Genomic DNA, 20,360 nt, shown 5'->3' with positions numbered 1-20,360 from the left:
TGATCCAAATATCAAGACACAGACTGAGGGTCACTGGGTAAAATCACCACTGGTAGAATGAGGGCTCTATACCAAATTTGATTTGGGTCTACGACCAAAAGTCACAAGGAATTACACAGAAAAATCAGTGATGACTAGTTTTAACACTCCCCCTCCCAAATATGTACCACTTAGGAGGCTTAAGCTTATTTTAGGACATAAGGTCCACTTATCCCTTGCTGCAGGTATACACACAATGCTACGGAAAGGTAAAGTGCTCCATGCTCTAAGAAATTAGGCATGTATTATTCATAAACATCAACACTTTGTTTGTCCACTGGGAAAGAATCCTAGATACCTTAGTAGTATAAAGTGCTGAAAGTCCCTGTAAAAAGCAGTCTGAAGAAGTATGTAATTTGACCAGACTCCACAGTCAACTTGTAAGGACAGTAAAATATGCAAAGGCTGTGCTGGGAAAAGATACACTATTCATTGTCCAAATGGGCTCTGGGGGGGTGGGGTGGGGCTGACAATAGTTGACCCAGGTACACTGTTTTCCTGGCTCTCATTCAGAATGGAAGCCCTGTCCCCATGCAACCCCACAAAAAACTGACCCCTTCTTCCACCTAATAGTCTAAAATGTGCTTCTTTGCCACACTGGGCCTATCCTGAAAAGATAGGGAAGGAGTTATTTGCTGGTCCTTATGTATAAAGTGAGTACTCAAGCTTAGTCAAAAGATGCCTGTGGCTCTGAGTCCAATGCTGCAGCCCTCTGCTACAGAGGAATGGAGAAGTCTTACCCTGTCTAAACTCTGTTGCATCCTCAGGGTTATTTCACTTCTTTAGCTACTCCCAAACTTCACTGTTCCTTTCCTACTTCTATGAAATCTACACAATATACCATGAAGCTTTTGTTTGGATGCCTTTCTCCTCCACCAGTCATTGAATTCTGAGGTCAGAAGTCATGCATGGTATCTCCAGGGCCTAGAATAGGTCCCAAGCTAGTACTTGAATGAACTAATAGAACTGAAAGGTGAAAGTGTACACACACACACACACACACACACACACACACACGAAACTACTAAGCCCTACAAATGAGATGTATAGGTAATGCCCATATGGGAAAGCTAGACTGAACATTTTTCATTCATCTGTTAAATCAATGCTGTTTATATGGGTCCTTTCAGGATCAAGTGGCTCTTTCAGAAGAGAGTGAATAAATATTTCAGACCTGTTCAATGCAGAAATGCTGATACACTAATTGTGGCCCATAAGAAGCCCCAGGTTACTCTGAAAGGGTTCCTTTCAGGCAAAAGCCTGCCTACTGCAGTGACCCCAAACCTCAATTTCTAATTCACTCTACTAGACAAAATCTGCATTTGCATGTGTCTACTAACTAGAGTTTGATATTCAACAAATTCAGCCAAAACTCTAACTTACAAAGGCTGGAGATCTATGCAATTTACTCACAGCAAATATTAATATGTTTTTTCATACTGAATGTCATCTCTATGTGGTTGAAATTATATCACGAGCATGGGGTCTAATGTCAAGTTTGCAATAAACCAACTCTTCAAAATCACATCCATCATCCAGACATAGTGGCCCCTAATCCCAGTAACTAGCTAAGCTGAGGCAGGAGGATCTCAAGTTTGAGGCCAGCTGGGGCAACTTAAATACATGTCTTAAAAAATAAAAAGGGGCTGGGGATGTAGCAGTGGTAGAGCTTCCATTGGTTCAAACACAGCACTATACGCACACAAAAAATCACATCCATCTTTGGTGCACTGAACTCAGTTAGCTGGTTGGTTGTCATTGGTGGGCATCTCCCAGCTATGTCTCCTGTCAGGATGGAATAGTGTTAAAGCTGAAGAAGGAAAGAATAAAGGATCTTCTTAATGAGAAAAGCATAGCTCAGTAGAATGGAGGAGAATGTGTTTCTCTCCGAGTGAGCTCTTGTCTTACAAAAGCTGCTCCCCCTACCCTCGCCACTGCAGATGGAAGAGGGGCTGTGTAACTGGATGGCCTCGAAGCAGGTAAGAGCGTCCAAGGAGACCGTGCGCAGCTGGCATGGCCCACATGACAGACACTGTTTTTACCAACTCAGGTGCTGTCTAGCTTTCCATGTAGGCACGTAATATTCTCAAGTTTATTACTCAAAATGAAAATCATTATACACTTACTTTTATTTTGACAATAACTAGAGATATGCCCTTTCCACTTGAAAATCTACAGCAGGGGGTGGTATAATACAGTCTCGATTTTCACTTTTTTTTTTCCTTTTGGCCACACTGGGGATTGAACCCCAGAGCCCTGCTAGGCAAGCACTCTACCACTGAGCTACATCCCCAGTCTTTATAAGTTTATTTTGAGATAGGGTCTCACAAAGTTTCCCAGGATGGCCTCAAACTTGCCATCCTCCTGCCTCAGTCTCCCTACTAGCTGCATTACATTTGTGAGCTGCTGCACCTGGCTTCATTTTTCAGTTTTTAAAGGCTGGGAAAAAAAATCAAAAGAGGGACTTGATTTTACATGTGAAAATTATATGAATTTAAATTTTAATGTCCATAAGTAAGTTTTTATTGAAACACAGCTGCATTAAGTTGTTTACATTTTGTTTTGGCTATTTTTCAGTAAGGGTGGATTTTAGTAGTTATATCACAAAACCTATGGCTTCAGTGCCTAAGATATTTAGTATCTAGCCCTCTACAGAAATTGGTGACCCCAGATAAAAGGGTGGGTACTTCTGCTTTATGTAGTCTTCCTGAAAGCCTTAATTTATTGAATTGGAGTATATATGACAGAGTGTTATTTTGGGATGGTCGGGGGGGCAAGGGAAATATTATAGATATAGCATCCAAATTCTCAAATTATGATCCTTAATTCAAATTTTAAGAGCTTTTTCAGTAATAAATAATATGATATCTCTGTCTTTTTTTTTTTTTTTTACTTTTTGAAACAACTATTTATTTAATTCTAAATATGATCTCATTCTTCATCAAGCCTCAGGGGAGAGGGAGTTATAGGTAAATTTAGAAATTATCTTTTTAAAAATATAAATTAATTTTTAACTAATACATAAAAACTGTCCATATTTATGGGCTACCATGTGAGGTTTCGATGTGTATACACTGTGTAATGTTTAAACCAGATTAAACATATCTGTCTCTTCAAACATTTATAATTTCTTTACAGTGAAAACTTGCAAAATTCTTTCTTCTAGCTTTTTGAAATGAATAGTACGTTATCATTATTTATAGCCATCCTACTGTATGCAAATGAACCTCCTATTCCTAACCATGTACAACTCATTCCAATGGTCCCTGTGCCCCCCACCTCTGGTAACCACCATTCTACTCTTAATTTTTAGGAGGTGACTTTATATATTCCACATATGAATGTGACCATGTGGTCCTGGTCTTTCTTTGCCTGACCATATGTGCTATTTCATAACAAAAAGTTTACATAGGAGAGTTGTGGACAACAGAAAATGAATACCTTAAAAGGTTCACACGGTTCTATTAGACTTATAAAAATATCTTTTGAATCTTTTATGCTCATGAAAAAAGTCACCAGGCACGGTGACACATGCCTATAATCTCAGTCACTTGGGAGGCTGAGGCAGGAAGATTTGTGAGTTCAAAGCCAGCCTCAGCAACTTAGAAAGTCCCTAAGTAACTCAGAGAGACCCTGCCTCTACATAAAATATTAAGGAAGGGTTGGGGATGTTGCTCACTGGTTAAGCACCCCTGGGTTCAATCCCCAATACCAATAATAACAACCACCACCTTACCTGTGAAGGTGAGGGTCAGAATGGCTAAGGGTTAGAAATGTCTCTCTAGGTTTTACAAGGGAATCAAGAGTAAGGGTTCTTCATAATGACAGAGTCCTGCCCCCCATTTCCTTTAAATACACTTGGGTTAAAATGGCCACGGAGAATAAGGATAAGCTGCTATTCAACGGAGTTTGAGGTCCATAACATGGGAAGAACCAAAAAGTAGGAATTTATTAGACATTGAGAATTATTTCAAGGACAGATATTTTAAAAGGGTTGGGGGCAAAGAAAATAGCAATTGGCAACAAAGTTTTGTCTGAGCCCACAAATGTGGAACATGGGAACTGCAAAATTTAAAAACAATCCGTGAGGTATGACAAAGTATCTTAGAATACAGCAAATTTAATTATCTGAGTAATAAATGACTTTCCCTTAGAATTTGTTTTTTCTTTTTTGGTACTGGGGATGGAACCCAGGGGCTCTCAAACACTGAGCCAGATCTCCAGCCCTTTTTTATATTTTACTTAGAGACGGGGTCTCGCTGAGTTGCTTAGGGCCTCCTCCCTAAGTTGCTGAGGCTGGCTTTGAACTGGAGATCTTCCTACCTCAACCTCCCAAGCTGCTGGGATTACACGCATGTGCCAGCACACCCTTAGAATTTTCTTTACAAAAATATATACTATCTTGTTTACTATCCAAACAACAAAAATATTAAGCATAATATTTCCTTTTCCCCACTGCCCCATGAATAAAATCAGAGCGTAAATAAGCATTCTCTCTCCATTAAAAGAGAAAGAAAAAAAAAAAAAAGAAAAAAGAAAAGCTCTCCCAATTTCTATTCAAATTTTGAGGCTGAGCTACAAACCCTGGCAGGGAAGAGATGGCTCCACTGACCAGGCAGTGCCACTCACTCAAAAGAGATCCAGTGCCTAGCATTTTGTTGGGAAAAAAAAAAAAAAAGTGTACACACACACACACACACACACACACACACACACACACAATGTTCTTTGGAATAGTCAAGTTTTAGAAATGGATAAACAAATTTATAGTTACTGCACTGTTTTCCATTTGTTTCTGCTTTGAAACAATTTATAGGGTACAATGTTATAAACACATTAAAATAACAGGCACTAACTTCATGATGTAAGTGAAACACTAATTAAAATGATAAATAAGTTTGTATGATACACAGAAGGATATGTACATGAGCCCAGAAAGGCTCTACTGAAGAAGAGAATCTTGCTTCCGTTTTTGTCTCTTTCCTTAAAAACCTGTGAGAGAGTAGAAGGCTGAATTTAATTTTAAAAAGTCAAGTTGCAGGGACTGAAAGAATGGCTGGTGAATTTTCCATGAAAATGTTCCTATGGACCTGGAAAATAATGGGTGGTGGGCATCTCCCAGGTCTGCTACTAGACACAGCTGCTCTGCATCAGGATGAACAATGGTAATGTAAATAGGATTTCCATTAATATCTTCAGCAATTTTCTTAAATTCATTCCAGTGAGGATTTTGCAAATGTGTTATTCTGAACTGTTTTCCCTGGAAACAAGCCAAAAGTAAAAATAACCTGCTTACCTCCTTTGCCCCTTTTGTTCAACCCACAAGTACACATACAATACCCCTTGGGCTAAATCTTTGAAGACATATGCAATATTTTTTCAAAATAACGTGATGTTTGAATTTCAACATCAAGTCATCAATGATTCTGGTTCCTTTTGCTAATCCTATTCAATAGTGAAATTATAGAAAAAGATATTTCTTTAGCAATAAGTCTCAGAACCTGATTTCTTGTTTGTTTGTTTAAAACATAAAATTGATAGCTAAGAAAAATCAAAGGACACCCTGGCTGAGTGATTGGTGGACAGCTGAATGGCACCTTGGCCCTCCTTGGGGTACAGTTTATTAACTTCCAGGTTTCAATTCTGATGTGATTCTCTGTGTTCCATGAGACATTCTTAAGTAATTTCCACCTTTTGCATTTTAATGAAAGAATCTGATCATTTTCAGCACAATCTACCTTTCTCCAGTTCTGTAAAAAACCTGAAACAAACTCTGAAAACTTCCAGTAGAGGAACATGTTAACCAAAACTAGTAGCAGGAGCTTCTATTCATCAAAGTGAATAGGTCTCTAAAGACTGAAAAAGAGAGCATACCAAAAAAAAAAAAAAAAAAAAAAAAAAAAAAAAAAAAAAAAAAAAAAAAAAAAAAAAAAAAGCATTTGCTATTTTTTGTTCTGAAATTCCGCATTTGGAGTTTACAACAAATACAACTTTAAATGCATATATTGCCAACATGTGACTGTGTCTGTGTCACAGGTATTATTTAAACAGAATACATGTCCTGGGATGCTTATTAATTAAGCGTTCTGGGAAATAAAGACTCACATTAGAGTTTTTGTTTTTTTTTTCCTTGAAACAGTCAACACAAACTGATTTATTATGAGAAGCCTGTCTCTTTCAATTTTGGTTAAAGAAAAGGATTAAGAGTCACTAAATGCTTTTCCATGACATTTACCCAGCAGAAGGCATAATAAAGTCTAAAGAAAACACCAGGTATTGAATGGATTCCCAAAACCCACCAAACAAAAATAACTTTTTCACGCATCTCCCACTTCACCATCTGAAAGGCTGAAAGGAAAGTGTTCACTGAGACAAAAGGCAGGTGCCCTTTCATATTAAAAGGATGGTGAGCAGTACACTCCAGAGGAATGTGAAGTTTCAAAGGCCCGTGTTAAACAAAACCCGTGTTCTCAAATCAGTGCCTCTCTGTTATTTTCTCAAGCAACTGAAAAGGAATACCTTTTGCAACAGGAAACATAGGCATTTTCTGAAGTTCAGAAGTGCATTTCTGAAATATGTCCCTGTTTAACTTTTATAAAGTTACAGGGCCCAGACACTGACAAATGAGCTTCATTACATTCAAGGCTGAACATATTTGCTGTGACAATCTGTTTCACTTGAGGAATGGTATTTGCATATGAGGAAAAAAAAAAAAAAAAAACAATCAAGATTCCTATCTTGTCTTCTGGTTTCTGTTACATTAGTTCATGAAAGTTCACAGAATTTCAGATCTGGAAGGAAATTAGGTACTTTCAATGAGGAAATAGAAAACTTGAGACCAAGCGTGAGCTGAGATTACAAGGCCTCTGAGTCATCCGGAGATAGACCAAGCTATCTGCCTGCCCTCCTTCACGGGTTAAGGTAGCATAAATGACCACAAGCTTTAAAATCAGGGAGAATGTATGACCCAAACCAGGCTCCATCACAGATTTCCACTTGGATCCCAGACTGGAGAGTTTCTTGAAACACAGTTTCCCCATCTATAAAACAGGTATAGTACCTGTTTCTACAGCTCTATTGGGAAACTCAAAAATGTATGTGCTATGTGCTTGGCAAATAACAGGTGCTCAATAAGGGCTATTTTATAGTTATGAAATAAATTATTTTTGTTTTTGCAAAGAAACAAATAATATGAAGTTAAAATTAGATCTTGTTTACCATTTTAAAAATAGATTTCCAAGTAATTGATGCTACTCCTGATCTTGATTTTTTAAAACATCACAAGTATTCAACTACCGTATGGGCCAATCCATTCTTTAACATGTTGGCTCTATTTGGTCTTGTCCATTCAATCAAATGAATAATCAGTGTGCTAGTCTTCACTCTCCTGAATTGTCTGGGCTGAATTAACTAACTTTTTCATTAAGTGTAAACAAGATGAAGTGGGTCCCTGCTTTCTTCTCCATATAGCTATATAATGGGTATCTCTAATAGAAATATTGTTTGCTAAAACATATAACACTTTCCATGCACTATACATTGTACTAAGAGCTTTATGGATATTAACTCATTTAACGTTGACAATTTCCTAATGGAGCAGTGGCAATTACTAACCCCATTTCACCAGTCATCCAGTTGTGTCTTAACCACTAGTCATGCTGCCTCTCAACATTTTAAATTACTGTTTTAATAAACCAGCACAACCAGTCAAAACTGGACAAGCAGACTGAGAACCTAAGTCACTCCTTTCAAGGCATGCAATCTTGTGAACCTTGCACCTAGTCCTTCTCAACCAGGAATCAAATAAAAATGCATAAAAATATCCTACAAAAAATGTACTTTACTGAAAGTAAAAAGTTCAAGGTTAGAAGGTATTATATTAGGTTGTTCTGAGTTTAAATTTCCTTGCGGTGACAACTCTTATTTTCCTATGTGGCCAGTACTTCTTCATCAGTTTCTTTTGTAGAAGTCTCTTCTACCTGTCACATAAATGCTTCCCATGATTTTGACTTTTTCTTCTCAGCTACATGGGTTGCCCTTAGTTCCCACAGCTTTCACCACAATGTATAAGACAAAGATCCCTAAGTAACTAAGTACCTGAAAGGGTACAGTGCAGCCCCAACTGGAGGTCTAAAAGCAACCTCAACATGACCAAAATCTTACTCAGCATGTGCCAGCTAAAGGAGACATATCCCTCCTCCTGTTTTGCGATCAGGAGAAAAAAAAAAGAAAAAAAAAAAAGGTAACCACATCTACACAGGAACCAAGTCACTAAACTCTAGTTGGAGCGATTTCTTAAACTTTTCATCTATAAGTAGGATAGGTAATCCCTACCTGCCCCACCCTGATTATTACATGTGCTGGTTCTGCCTTCCAAATATTTGTCCAACTGTCCTTTCTAATTCACCTGCACAGTGGCTCTTTTTATGTTCTTGTCATCTTTCACTAGGACCAATGTCTGATGCTTTTACATTTTATATCCTACCACCTCCAGTTTATTAGAGGTCTTTCTGAAAGACAATGTGATCATTTCACTCCTTGGCCCTATGATATCCTGGACATTCCTGTATTAAAACTCTCATCAAAACTCACTGGGATGGATAGAAGGTTTTCCTGTCTGCGTGCCCCATGGTGCAGTGTGGAACTGAGGAAGGCTCTGAGCCCCTTCATCACTGTGTCCCCAGGGCCTAACACAGTGCCTAGTGCTAACAAATACCTGTTGATTTAATGAATGAAACCACTTTAATTCAAGTTCTTCCTTATGGGGTTTGGCTCAGTGGTACAGCAATTGCCCAGTGTGTATGAGGCCCTGGTTCAAGCCCCAGCACTATAAAAACAACACAAAAACTCCTTCCTTTTCTTTTTAAAACAGAGCATGTAAGACTCCATATAAAAGTAATGTATTTTGTTAGAGTTTATTGCTTGTGTTCTATTCATTTTATGATTTTTTTTTCTAGTGTAATAAATTAGCACACTTTTGAAAAGGAAAATAATTTAGGGAGGTTTTATTTAAAACTGGTCAATGGCTGAAAGTGTAGCTCAGTGGCAGAGCACCTGCCTAAACCTATGTACAAGGCTCAGGGTTTGATTCCCAGCACAAAAACAAACAGACAGACAGAGTGGTGGTATATTGAAATCTAGTCTTCAAACCGGTATTTTATTTCAAACCCTTAAAATAAGTAACAGAGTAGGAGGGGGATGGGGATATATACTCAATGGCAGGTGCCTGCCTAGTATGCAAGAGGCCGTGGGTCCAATCCTCAGCACCACAAAAAAATACGTAAATGAAATTAGTACTCTGAATATATGATTATAGCCTGTATTCTCTTGCTCAAATGAACATTAGTTAATTTGATCTTTAACATATGTGCTTTATAATTCTTTTTATTCTTAGTTATGAAGTTTTTAATTAATAAACTTTATGAATCATTTTATATATTCTACAATGGGTAAATATATATTCTACCAAAATATAGCTCCTTATCCTGTTTAATGATTCCATCAAAACCATCGATTTTATATTAGTAGAAGTTAATCTTGTCATTCAGGATAAAATGACCAACAATCATAACCTAGTTATTCTCAGACAGAACACAAGAAGTGCCGTGGCTGGAGAAAGGGTTTTCCAACACTTTCTTTTTCACATAGTTTTGATGGAGATATATATATATATTAAAGACAAAAGCAAAGGAAGATCCATAACAATTCTAAAGTGATTTTAACCCTTCACTCTCACTAATGATCTGTATGCTAACAGAAACAGAATTCAAAAATAAAACTTAAAGTCATGTATTTATTTAACAGATAAAAGTAGACTGTTTTAGAAGTCTTTTCCTAAGCATATGAACAAAGATCCACTTACTTTTTAAGTCAATTAAACAACATTAAGACTTTTATAACAAAACTGCGTCAGATATGTAGAGCCAATGATGATTTTACATTTTATATCCTACCTCCTCCAGTTTATTGGAGGTCTTTCTGAAAGACAATATGATCATTTCACTCCTTAGCCCTATAATTACCTGGACATTCCTGTATTAAAACTCTCATCACACTACACTGGGATGGACCACTTTTTAGGTCCAACATATTTCTACTAAATGGTAACTCTCTAATAGGTTAAAATAACACCCTCCCCAATAATGAACTTAATTATAACACCTGCAAAACTTTCATAGCATGATGTTACCAACCTAGACTGAAAACTGGTATTTGAGTCAGCATTGTGAGGTTTGCATACGTAGGAGATGCTCACTGGGAAGTTCCCTCCAGGCAGGACCAATGACCTCTTCAGTGCCACTGTGGCAACTTGCAGAGAGAAAGCTCATGCCTGCGTCCCATCATGCTTTCCATGATGGATATTTGTGGATGTGGCTGTCTGCCCCATCAGATTCAGGACTCCTTGATCTCTGCATCTTTACATCACATCACATCCATTAGTATGCAAAGAGTAACGTGCTGAGCCAGTGCTCAAGAGCTGCCTATTTATTTTTAAAAATTCTTTTGTAGCTGTAGATGTACATGCCTTATGTAGTTGCATGCCTTTATTTTTACATTTGTTTATTTTTATGTGGTGCTAAGAATCGAACCCAGTGCCTCACATGCGCTAGGTAAGCACTCTGCCACTTGAGCTACAGTCCCAGCCCAATTTTATTTAATGATTAATGTTTCTGGCCCATGTCTTCTCACTGGCTTTCTAACAAGCAAAGGCCAGTTCATACTAGTGAAAATCCTTGAACCACTGAACTCCTTCTGCCTGTCTTCAACATATCTGAGTGGCCAGTGCTAAATACATGGGTGTGTATTGCTAGGTATACACTGAGAAGAATGTACCCCCAGTGAAGAGGGGAGCCTAGAGGTTATGCGCAAATTTGTCTGAGACTGTGTGTAATGACAAGTGAACAGGTTCCAGAGAAAATGGAGCCTCAGTCCCAGCTCCACTGCTTTTCCATATTGAACCATGGACAGGGGTTCCAGTACCACTCCCTATCACTTCTTTCTATGCAATGAAAACATGTGAAGCACTTGTAGAGCTGGGCACCATGCTTGGACCTGGCCGGTCCTCGGGAAATTCCAGCTCCCTCTGCTCATGATCTCCGTGTCTGTTAATGGCATTTCTTACTCCTAACCACACACTCTGGGCATCCTCAGAGATATATTCTCCCCTACCCCACCCCATGTCCCCTCAGCTGCCACATCTTGTCCCTACTGCTTCAACGTTTCGCATATACTCTCCTTTCTTCCATCTTTCTGCCATCGAACCACTGCAACAGAGCCTGAAGGATGGAAAGTCTGCCCACCTAGGGAAGGAGCATGGTCAGAGAGGTGAAAAGGCAAGAGGACACTGAGGCAGCTTGGAAAAGAAAAAGTAGTTTACCAACTGGAGAAGAAAAAAGAAAGGAGGCCACTAGGCAGGTTGGGGAATAACGCATGCATGAGATCCACAGAGCTGGGCACACCTGGAGATTCATTCGCAGGCATGGCTGAGGGGTCAGGAGCTTGTACCATCACATGCTTGCCCTTTGTTATGACTACTTGTGTGTCTTATCCAACTTATGGACAGTTCACTGGGGATGGGGGCTATGCCTTTTAGGAAAAAAAATTACAGTGACATAGAAGATGCTCAATAAATAGTTGTTTAGTTAAATCTGTTTATGAATGGGCTCTATCAAAAGGAAGACTGAGCACTTAAAATATATTCTTTGCTGGGTATGGTGGCACATACTTGTAATCCCAGTGGCTCAGGAAGCTGAAGCAGGAGGATCCCAAGTTCAAAGCCAGCCTAAGCAACTTAGTGAGGCCCTATGCAACTTAGTAAGACTCTGTCCCAAAATAAAAATATAAAAAAGGGGTTGAGGATGTGACTCAGTGGCTAAGCATCCCTGGGTTCAATCTCTGATACCAAAATAAATTACATAAATAAATAGATAAGATACATTCCTTAAAAGATTATTTATTATAATAGTAACAAAATGGGTTTATTAACAGCTTTACTCCCAAAGGTCTATAATATATAAATATTAAGTTTAGTTATATCCGAAGTAAAGAGATTATATAATCATATCTCATGTAGTATATCCTAAATTATCCAGACCTTTTTTTGCTTTAAACCTATTGCTCACAGTAACAAAATATACCTATGATGACATCCATACACAGACAATTTCAATTCAACAAATAATTATTATATCCCTATGATGTGTTGGTTACTATATTTGTGGGATATAAAACTGATGTCTCATGTAACAATTATGTAATGACTTGGGTAGGTTTATTTTTCAAAGTTTAAAAAGAAGACAAGAGATTTTCAAAAGTTAGGAAGCTTCTCAAAGTTTAGCAAATGGGTAGCGGTCAAAGACAGATTCAAGCTTTTGTTTCCTAACTTGAAATATGATCTTTTTATTATAGTTTCTCATTTCTCAGCAATTATTCATTACCAAGGCTTGAATATAATTTGCCCCCTCCAAAGCCTATGTTGAAATTTAATCCGCATTATAAGATAGGAGGAGGGTATAGATAGGATCATTTGGAGATGATTAGGGCTCTGCCCTCAGGACTGGGCTAATCAATTTATGCAATTCATGAATTAATGGGTTAATGGCTTATCTCTAAAGAGTGTCTGCTATAAAAGCCGGTTTGGCTGGGTCTCCCACATACTTCCTGGCTCCTGCCCTGTACCAGCTATCTCAGGACTGTGTCACCAGAAAGGTCATCACCACATGTGGCCCTTCAACTTTGGACCAAACCATGAGCCCAAACAAACCTCTTTTCTTTATAACTTATCCAGTCCATGATATTGTTATCAGCAACATAAAATGGAGTAAGATAACCATCTAGATTGTACTTGTGGACTGCTTGATCCTGACTTACTAGGAAAGGATTTTTCCTTGAAAAATATCAATTTGCTCTTAAATGATGCATTATCTTGCATCACTGAGCCCTGTACTTTATCTAACAACAAATCTAGATGGGGAGGTCAGAAGTGCAGCTTTATGTGGAATGAGTTATTTAATGATGCAGATGCAAAATCATGAGCAAGAGCAGCCCACTTATCTGCAGGTAAGATCTATCAGCCACAAGCACCTGTGTACCAAGGCCACTAGGATGCACAGTTGTCACAAAGCCTACAATTTTCTTTGTAGGAATCTTCTCAAACCACTTTAGAATCTCATCCAGAAAAAAGATGTCAAGAAATATATGAAGGGCTGGGGAGATAGCTCAGTCAGTAGAGTGCTTGCCTTGCAAGCACAAGGCCCTGAGTTCAATCCCCAGCACCAAAAAAAAAAAAAAAAAAAAAAAAGAAATATATGAATAGCAGTAAGAATGAATGAGGTAAGAGGGGTAGAATGCAAAAGTACAGAATGCCCAGGCATTTAGGATCAAGGTGTGTGGAAGTGGGTGTGCATGTGTGTTGGTGCATTTCAAATATAGAAATGCAATTAATGTGTAATAAATAAGTTCATATGGCATCTGATATTAATGGCAAAGGCTTGATTCATCAAGGGAAGATTATTAAATAATTTATAGTTTCCTTTATTTGCAAAGGTAGGGAAGAAGAAATTTTAGAAACTGTTAAATCAGAATTGGTTAATATTTTAAGCATCCATGTGAATAAACTACCCTTATGTAAAAAATTGATATGAATTATTTTTCGATAAAGCCAGACACATAAAAAATGTGACTGCCTTAAGTTCACTAATTTTCTAGATTCAGATATGTGTAGTTGTCGAATGAATTAAAATTAATATTAAACAAGACTACTAAATCGCAGATTTATTAGGGGGCAAATATCAATTTGGAATATAAAATATTTCCAGATTCATTTAAAATGGAAATGTTGCACTTACTTTTTTGGAAGAAAATCTGGTTTTAAGTTAACTTTTGTCTTTTTTTGTTGTTGTTGTTCATTATTAAATTGCAACATTCTGCAGAACACTGACAGTCACGTTTCATTTTAATGCCATGTCATACACACCACCAGAGTTCTAGTTTCTGCTTCTCAAAGCCTCTTCAAGAGCAGACCCAACGTTCGGGTCTAGAGCTCCATCTAGTGGCTGAAGCATCACTGACGGGTGAGTGTTCTTTGTACTCTATTTTAAAATTACCAGGGCACTAATTTTTTTAGAAATTCGTGAGGATTCTATACCGATACCAAAATTGTCTTCTAAAATGCAAATACACATCATTGAAATGCTACACAATTCTTAAAATGAGGAAAACCCACAGGACATAGTAACGGATAGCACAGCTTTAAACACCTATTGATTAAAATAAACTGCATATTCACTTAAACAGAGCATACACTATGTTGTGTAGAAGAGAATGAATATGAACAATGAACCTGCTGACACTAATGTGATGTGACTGCTGAATTTTATTTTTGCTGCTTTTTAACATGCTTTAAACGATTTAGCATTGGCAGGTTCGAGCTTCTTGGTCACATAGTCATGTTTTTATCTAAACTGTACATTAACAAAATATATTTGATTATTCTTAGATTTAAGTAGGCACTCCTTGGCATTTATTTTCTTTTCTAAATTCCTTGCTAGTATCTTAAAAAAAAAAAAAAGTCCCTCTTTCACATTCCTACCAATGCGGTTAAATTCCTGTCTAAGACTTAAACAAACAAATAACTGATCAGGTCCTATTAAAGCACAGCAGGATCAAGTGTTAGAGGCAAAATTAACGTGTCTGCCTCAGAGAAAGTTTCCCATTGCCATTTGTTCCCCTCCCATAGCGTGCATGGCTTTTGAAAGTCATCTGGTATAATCCCAAGCTCCACATGAATTATTATTGGTCACACACAAGTAACTTACTCAATCTGCCTGAAGCAAAGGTAAGGCTGACAAGTTGTGCATTAAAGGCAAGCAATCCAACCTGAATTTCTGTAGAACCAGTGTTGATTATATTTTTGAACACTAAGTTATAAAATCATGTGTACAATTGTAAATTAGAAGCCAGCACATGCTCACTTTGAACCAGTTACAGCAAATTAATGAAATTTCATTCTTTCTTTCTATTTAAAAATGTTATTAGACTGATAGTTCAGGAGACCACACCTGCACAGAATACAATCATCCCTTGGTATCTGAGAGGGACTGGTTTCCTGGAACCTCTAACCCCAAGTACATATCAAAGCTCACAGATGCTCAAGGACCTTACATAAAATGTTGTCATATTTACTTATAACCTACACCCATCTTACTGTATCATTTAAATCAACTCTATATTACTTGTAAAACCTAACACAGTATATAAATGCTATGTTAATAGATGTTATATTTTGTGTCTCGGGGAATAACAAGAAAAAAAGACTGTATATATTCCGAACAGACAGGACTTTTTCCCCAAAAATATCTTTGATCCAATGTTAGTTGAATCTGCAGAGGTGGAAGTCTCAGATACAAAGGGCTGACTATAACTTATCTCTCTGGTAAATAGATAAATGGATTTGGCACATCTTGGTTTTGGTCAGGAACTTCACAAGGACATTTTGATGTAGCTGTGAGATAGAGACATGTGGGCTGGAGGTAGGATAATGAGCTATCCATTAAAGGATTTAGATGCACCTGGATGGGGACTCTAAGATCATGTCTTGGGGCTTTTCCTTGAACCTGTCCTATTGGATACATCCATCATTTAACTTGCAAAGATGGGGGAAGCTGAAGGACAGCACTGAAATACTAAAAGCAAAAAGGGAGGAGAGTTTCAAATTATTTCAATGTACTAGAATAAAGGGCCCAACTTAAAACAATGGGTAGAGAATAATTATTTCCAAGAATGGAAAAGATGCACATAACATTTGCAATGAGTCTGTCCTATGTATCTCTAGCTGTTGCTAACCATTTATTTTATTTTATTTTTTTAGTTGTCAGTGGATCTTTTTATTTTAATTATTTATGTGTGGTGCTAAGTGTAAAACCCAGGGTCTCACACATGCCAGGTAAGTGATCAACCACTGAGCCACAACTCCAGCCCCATGCTAATCACTTTGAAAGATATGGAACACACTGCTCCGAGAGAAGCCATCTTTGAGGGCAAGCTCCAACTATAGTACAACATTGCCTGTTGAAGTTTGAAAGAAATTGTTCATAGGTATAAGGGATAAACTAGGCCTAGTTGGCAGCAGTTGATTTTGATGGCCTAACAAGACACTGTCAACTGCTTGAAGACTTGACCTTACTCTTGAATGTTTTAAGAGAAATCCATAAACAGGATCTCCTCCCTCAATGGGTGGTAGGGAGACTTTAAGAGGCACAGTGATGAAGTCAGAGTGGATATAGAAAAGCATGGCTGAGAGAACTGGGAGGCAGGTGACTTGGAGAAATGGAGATGGCAGTGGTCTACCGCAGTGGTCACGAAAGCCAGGGCCAGCAAGTGAGATTCCAGTGTGCTCACCTGGGGCATCCATCCATAGGAAAGGTTCCAAGATCCAAATAGGACCACGTGAGATAGCTCCACACTGTCAGAGAGGAGACTCTGCCCTCAAATTTCACCCTTGTATTGCAGAATAAGTTGTCACTTGAAGTATATGAAGGGAGGTGGAAAAACAAGTGGTGAGAAAAATGTGCAGCCTAGAGCCACACCGTGCAAAAGAGAACCAAGGAGCTGCAACACCAGGTTGTTGGGAGGATCAAATAAGAGAAAATAAGGTGAGGCTGGGGCTGTAGCTCAGTGGCAGAGCACTTGCCTAGCATGTGTAACGCACTGGGTTCAATCCTTAGCACCACATCAAAATAAATAAAATAAAGGCATTCTGTCCATCTACAAATACAAAAAAAAAAAAAAAAAAAAAAAAAAAAAATTAAAAAAAAAGAAGAAAATACAGGGCAGCATGCAGAAAACCGCCTAGCAGTGACCAGCTCTCTATGAGAGATGACAAGCAAGGGATTCCTCTAATTAGGAAACATGCTAGACTGTGACATATGAAGTCCACTGTGACTCTCAATGTCTATGACTTTATTTCATTAATAAGCCAAGCTAGTTAATTCAAGTTCAGCATTCAAGGTTGATGTTGCTTTGAATTATGGTGCATATATGATGTCTCCTCTACTCTCACAGTGTATGTTAGAAACTGTAAGATGTAATCCCATAATGAATGCTACAGAGTTAAATCGTTTAATAGTACCAGATTAGAAATCTTCCTCTTTCACTGTCCATCACTTGGATAAGTGGAACAGAAATGTCTGTGTGGAGATAAAGCTTATATATAGTCCAGAAAGCACAAGGAGAATAGAAATAATTCAAAGCATGTGATGATTCATTGAGGATGGATCATTAAAAACAAAAACAAAAACAACACAGAGAAATGACCCCATAAAAATTCAGTAGTATGGCCTAATCACCCTTTCTGCTCTGACTTGTGTTCACCATCTACTGCTGGGATAGAATCGGCTTATTTGATTTCAAAGTCTTCAAATTCATTCTTTGCCTTCATGATAAAGAAATTGATTTAAAAATAGTACCTAAGAAACACATGAATATCTCTCATGGGGAAGCCTAGAATCATCAGGAGAGGGAAGAATCTAGAATGAAATCAAAGCAGAAAAGGCTTGGGAAGCAGAGAGGAAATGTAGAAGGGGCAATCTGAACAACATATTCAGTTAGCTATCACTGAAATGTTAAAAGTACACAACATATTAGTTGAACAAAAGTAAACTCCAGATTCTGTAATGCCTTCTCGATTTCGGGCAACCTCCTATGCCATAACTTCACTGCAGACATGATGCCCAGTGATGATCCCGCAGTGCAGCTTTGGAAGGAGTCTGGCCTCAATGATCAGAGGTAAGTATAAGGCCAACAAGGCCTATTTACAATATTTTGCTACCTGTGCTGGGGAATGGTTGACAGCAAGTGGTTACTTTACTGTTTGAGATGGGAGCTACTTACACGGCCATACCGGAATCTGTTGCACTTGAAGTTTCCAGTTAGAGGCAGATGCTGAAGTCTGATTGCTGTCAAGAACAGGAACTGGACTGAGCCTGCTTGTTTATCCAGAAAGTGTGTGCATGCACTTCCCTGTTCCTTCTGCTCCTTTGAGCATTACATACTCCAGTTACCACTTTTCCTAGGAAGGATGGCCCTCCTCTTCTCTCTTGCCAGTGCCCTCCACTGGGGGGTCCAAGGACATCCAGAGGAACAGGAAGCCAGGGGATGCTGACTGAGGGGCACTCAAGGAAAAGGATGGATGGGCAGGGGTCTAAGTAAAGACTTATCAGCTCATTTCCTAGACAGGTAGGTGGGCAGGCAGAGGGAGGATGGGCAAAGTCAGTGAATTACTTGTGATCTCAATTTATTCTCTGTAATCTGTGAGTACTAAAAATCTTCTCCCTATATAGAAAAATACCAGTGAGAATCAAATAGAATTTTGTGGAAATGTTTTAAAAACTCCCCACAGCCCTATGTATACTTTGTTTGCTATTTGGAGGAAAAGGATTAAAAGTAGAAAAAGATGATTGAAGGGTGGTGGTAGGGAAGATGTTAGCTTGAAAAAGACAATAATTTTGCTCAGCTTGTTGTTTGATTTTTAAACCTGATAAGCTATATACTGATTATATAGGGTGGTGTTGATTATAAGAAAGATGGCTAGATTACTATGTTCACACCGCTTTAAAAGCCCTTGAGAAACGAAGAAATCTCTCATTGGTTTCTAAAGTGTACTGAGTCTTACACCTTTTTTCAACTACAAGAGAGAATGCAATCTGGCCAGAAGAAAGGAGGTAAATTCAAGGTGTTAGGTATAACAGGTGAGTACGTAATGCCCCAGCAGCATGCTGGCGCCCTGCAGTGGAGCAACCGGCCCTCAGGTGGGAAGCCCTGGGCGCTGTACCTGTATGTGTCCTCCGGTGAGCCTTCAGGTGAGAACTTTTTGTGTACACTTTGTTGCATCCCTCAAAATCACATCTGTGGATACGTCGTTTCCTGGAGTCTGGGGATTCGGACCGTCTCTGGCGTCTTGTGCTCTCAATACTAAATGGTGAAATTGAACTGGAAAAAGAAAAAGGGGCGTGACATGGTGAGAAGCACTGCACTCCACCTGGGGTCTCATGGCCTGAGAACTGGGCTCAGGCTCCACAGCCTCACAGGCTCCTGGCCGCCACAGCCACACTTCCTGCCACCACTGTCTTGGACCTGTCTCGTTTTCTAATCCCCAAAGGCAGGCACCATAACTGATTTCTGGCAGAACGCTCCCAGGAAGAGAAAGACACACTTAAAACAATACTAACAATGAACTAAAACCAAGTGAAGCAGTGGGAGGAGAGTAAATCCCTCTTATCAGAAGGAACCATCTGGTGGTGGTAAATGAACACTCACAGCTCTGAACTTCTGAGCACCCTTTATAAGGAATATTTTAGGAAGCCCTGTTGTAGACAAATGACAAGATGAATGCATTTAATAAGTACCAGCAGGTCTGAGCTGCATGTGACCACATATAACGTCGTGTAAAATCACAATGCACATTTCAAAACAAGTGAGGTCAGGCTGAAAGAAATGACATCAGTACATCAATAACATGACTCATGACAAGTTATTTCTGAGCAGTAAAGTGCACTGACATTTAACTTTTCTAGTTGGTGCTTTTGCATGGCGAGGAATAAAGTGCACTGTATTTAAAGATTAGCTGTACTACTATTATGAAAAAAAAAGTTTCAACTAGGAAACTTGGCCCTGACTTGTGTGTTGTTTAATCTTAATGCCCTACTAGAAAAACAGGATTAGTTTGTAATGTCAGATAATTGATTAACATGTACCTTTTTAAAACCTTAATCTCTTTTGATGGAAAGAGAAATAAAGAACATGACTCATCTTTTTTAAGTTATCCATGAAGTTCTTTTAAATTACAGTGAAATATGATAAAAAAAATCACCCATAATTCTACTATAACAATTTACCACTATTAATATTCTGACATATTTTCTTTCAGTTTTCCCATGTTCTGATGCTTTGAAAAATTAGTTTGTATTAACAAGTCACAAATGAAGACAACTCTCCCCCTTGTCTTTCACCATCCCTGATCCTTTCTTCTGCTCCTGGGGAAAAGCTCTATCATCAGTTTTCTTTAGATCTTTCCAATTCTTTTAAATTGTAGAAATTCATAATATTGTGTGGGTTTTGTAAGAGTCAAATAAATGTCTTGGTGTTCACATCATTCTGCATTTTTTCTGTCCTTCTGGTTTTTCACTCAATAGTAAGCATCTAAGGTTTATCCAGGTTGGTACAAAGGCTATAATTCATTTATCTAAAGTGCTATCTACATCAACTTATTGAATCTCCTTTTTTTTCATATTTTAACTTAAATTTCTAAAACCAGAACACTCCTT

The 20,360-nt window shown here is 38.3% G+C and overlaps 1 protein-coding gene across 10 annotated transcripts in view; it reads right to left on the bottom strand.

Moving 5' to 3' along the window:
• Positions 1–20,360, bottom strand: part of KLF12 (KLF transcription factor 12) — a 437,715-nt gene that overhangs the window by 10,453 nt on the left and 406,902 nt on the right. For all 10 annotated transcript variants that reach the window (XR_013763670.1, XM_079138936.1, XM_079138931.1 and 7 more), the window contains one exon: positions 18,869–19,026. Coding sequence is in view for 9 of the 10 variants with exons in the window: in XM_079138936.1 (XP_078995062.1) it covers positions 18,869–19,026 (158 nt within the window). In the remaining variant the exon portion in view is untranslated. The remainder of the gene's footprint in view (positions 1–18,868; positions 19,027–20,360) is intronic.

The sequence above is a fragment of the Sciurus vulgaris genome (genome assembly GCF_902686455.1).
Source record: "Sciurus vulgaris genome assembly, chromosome: 4".
NCBI lineage: Eukaryota > Metazoa > Chordata > Mammalia > Rodentia > Sciuridae > Sciurus > Sciurus vulgaris.
This window is presented reverse-complemented; position numbering and strand designations above follow the sequence as displayed.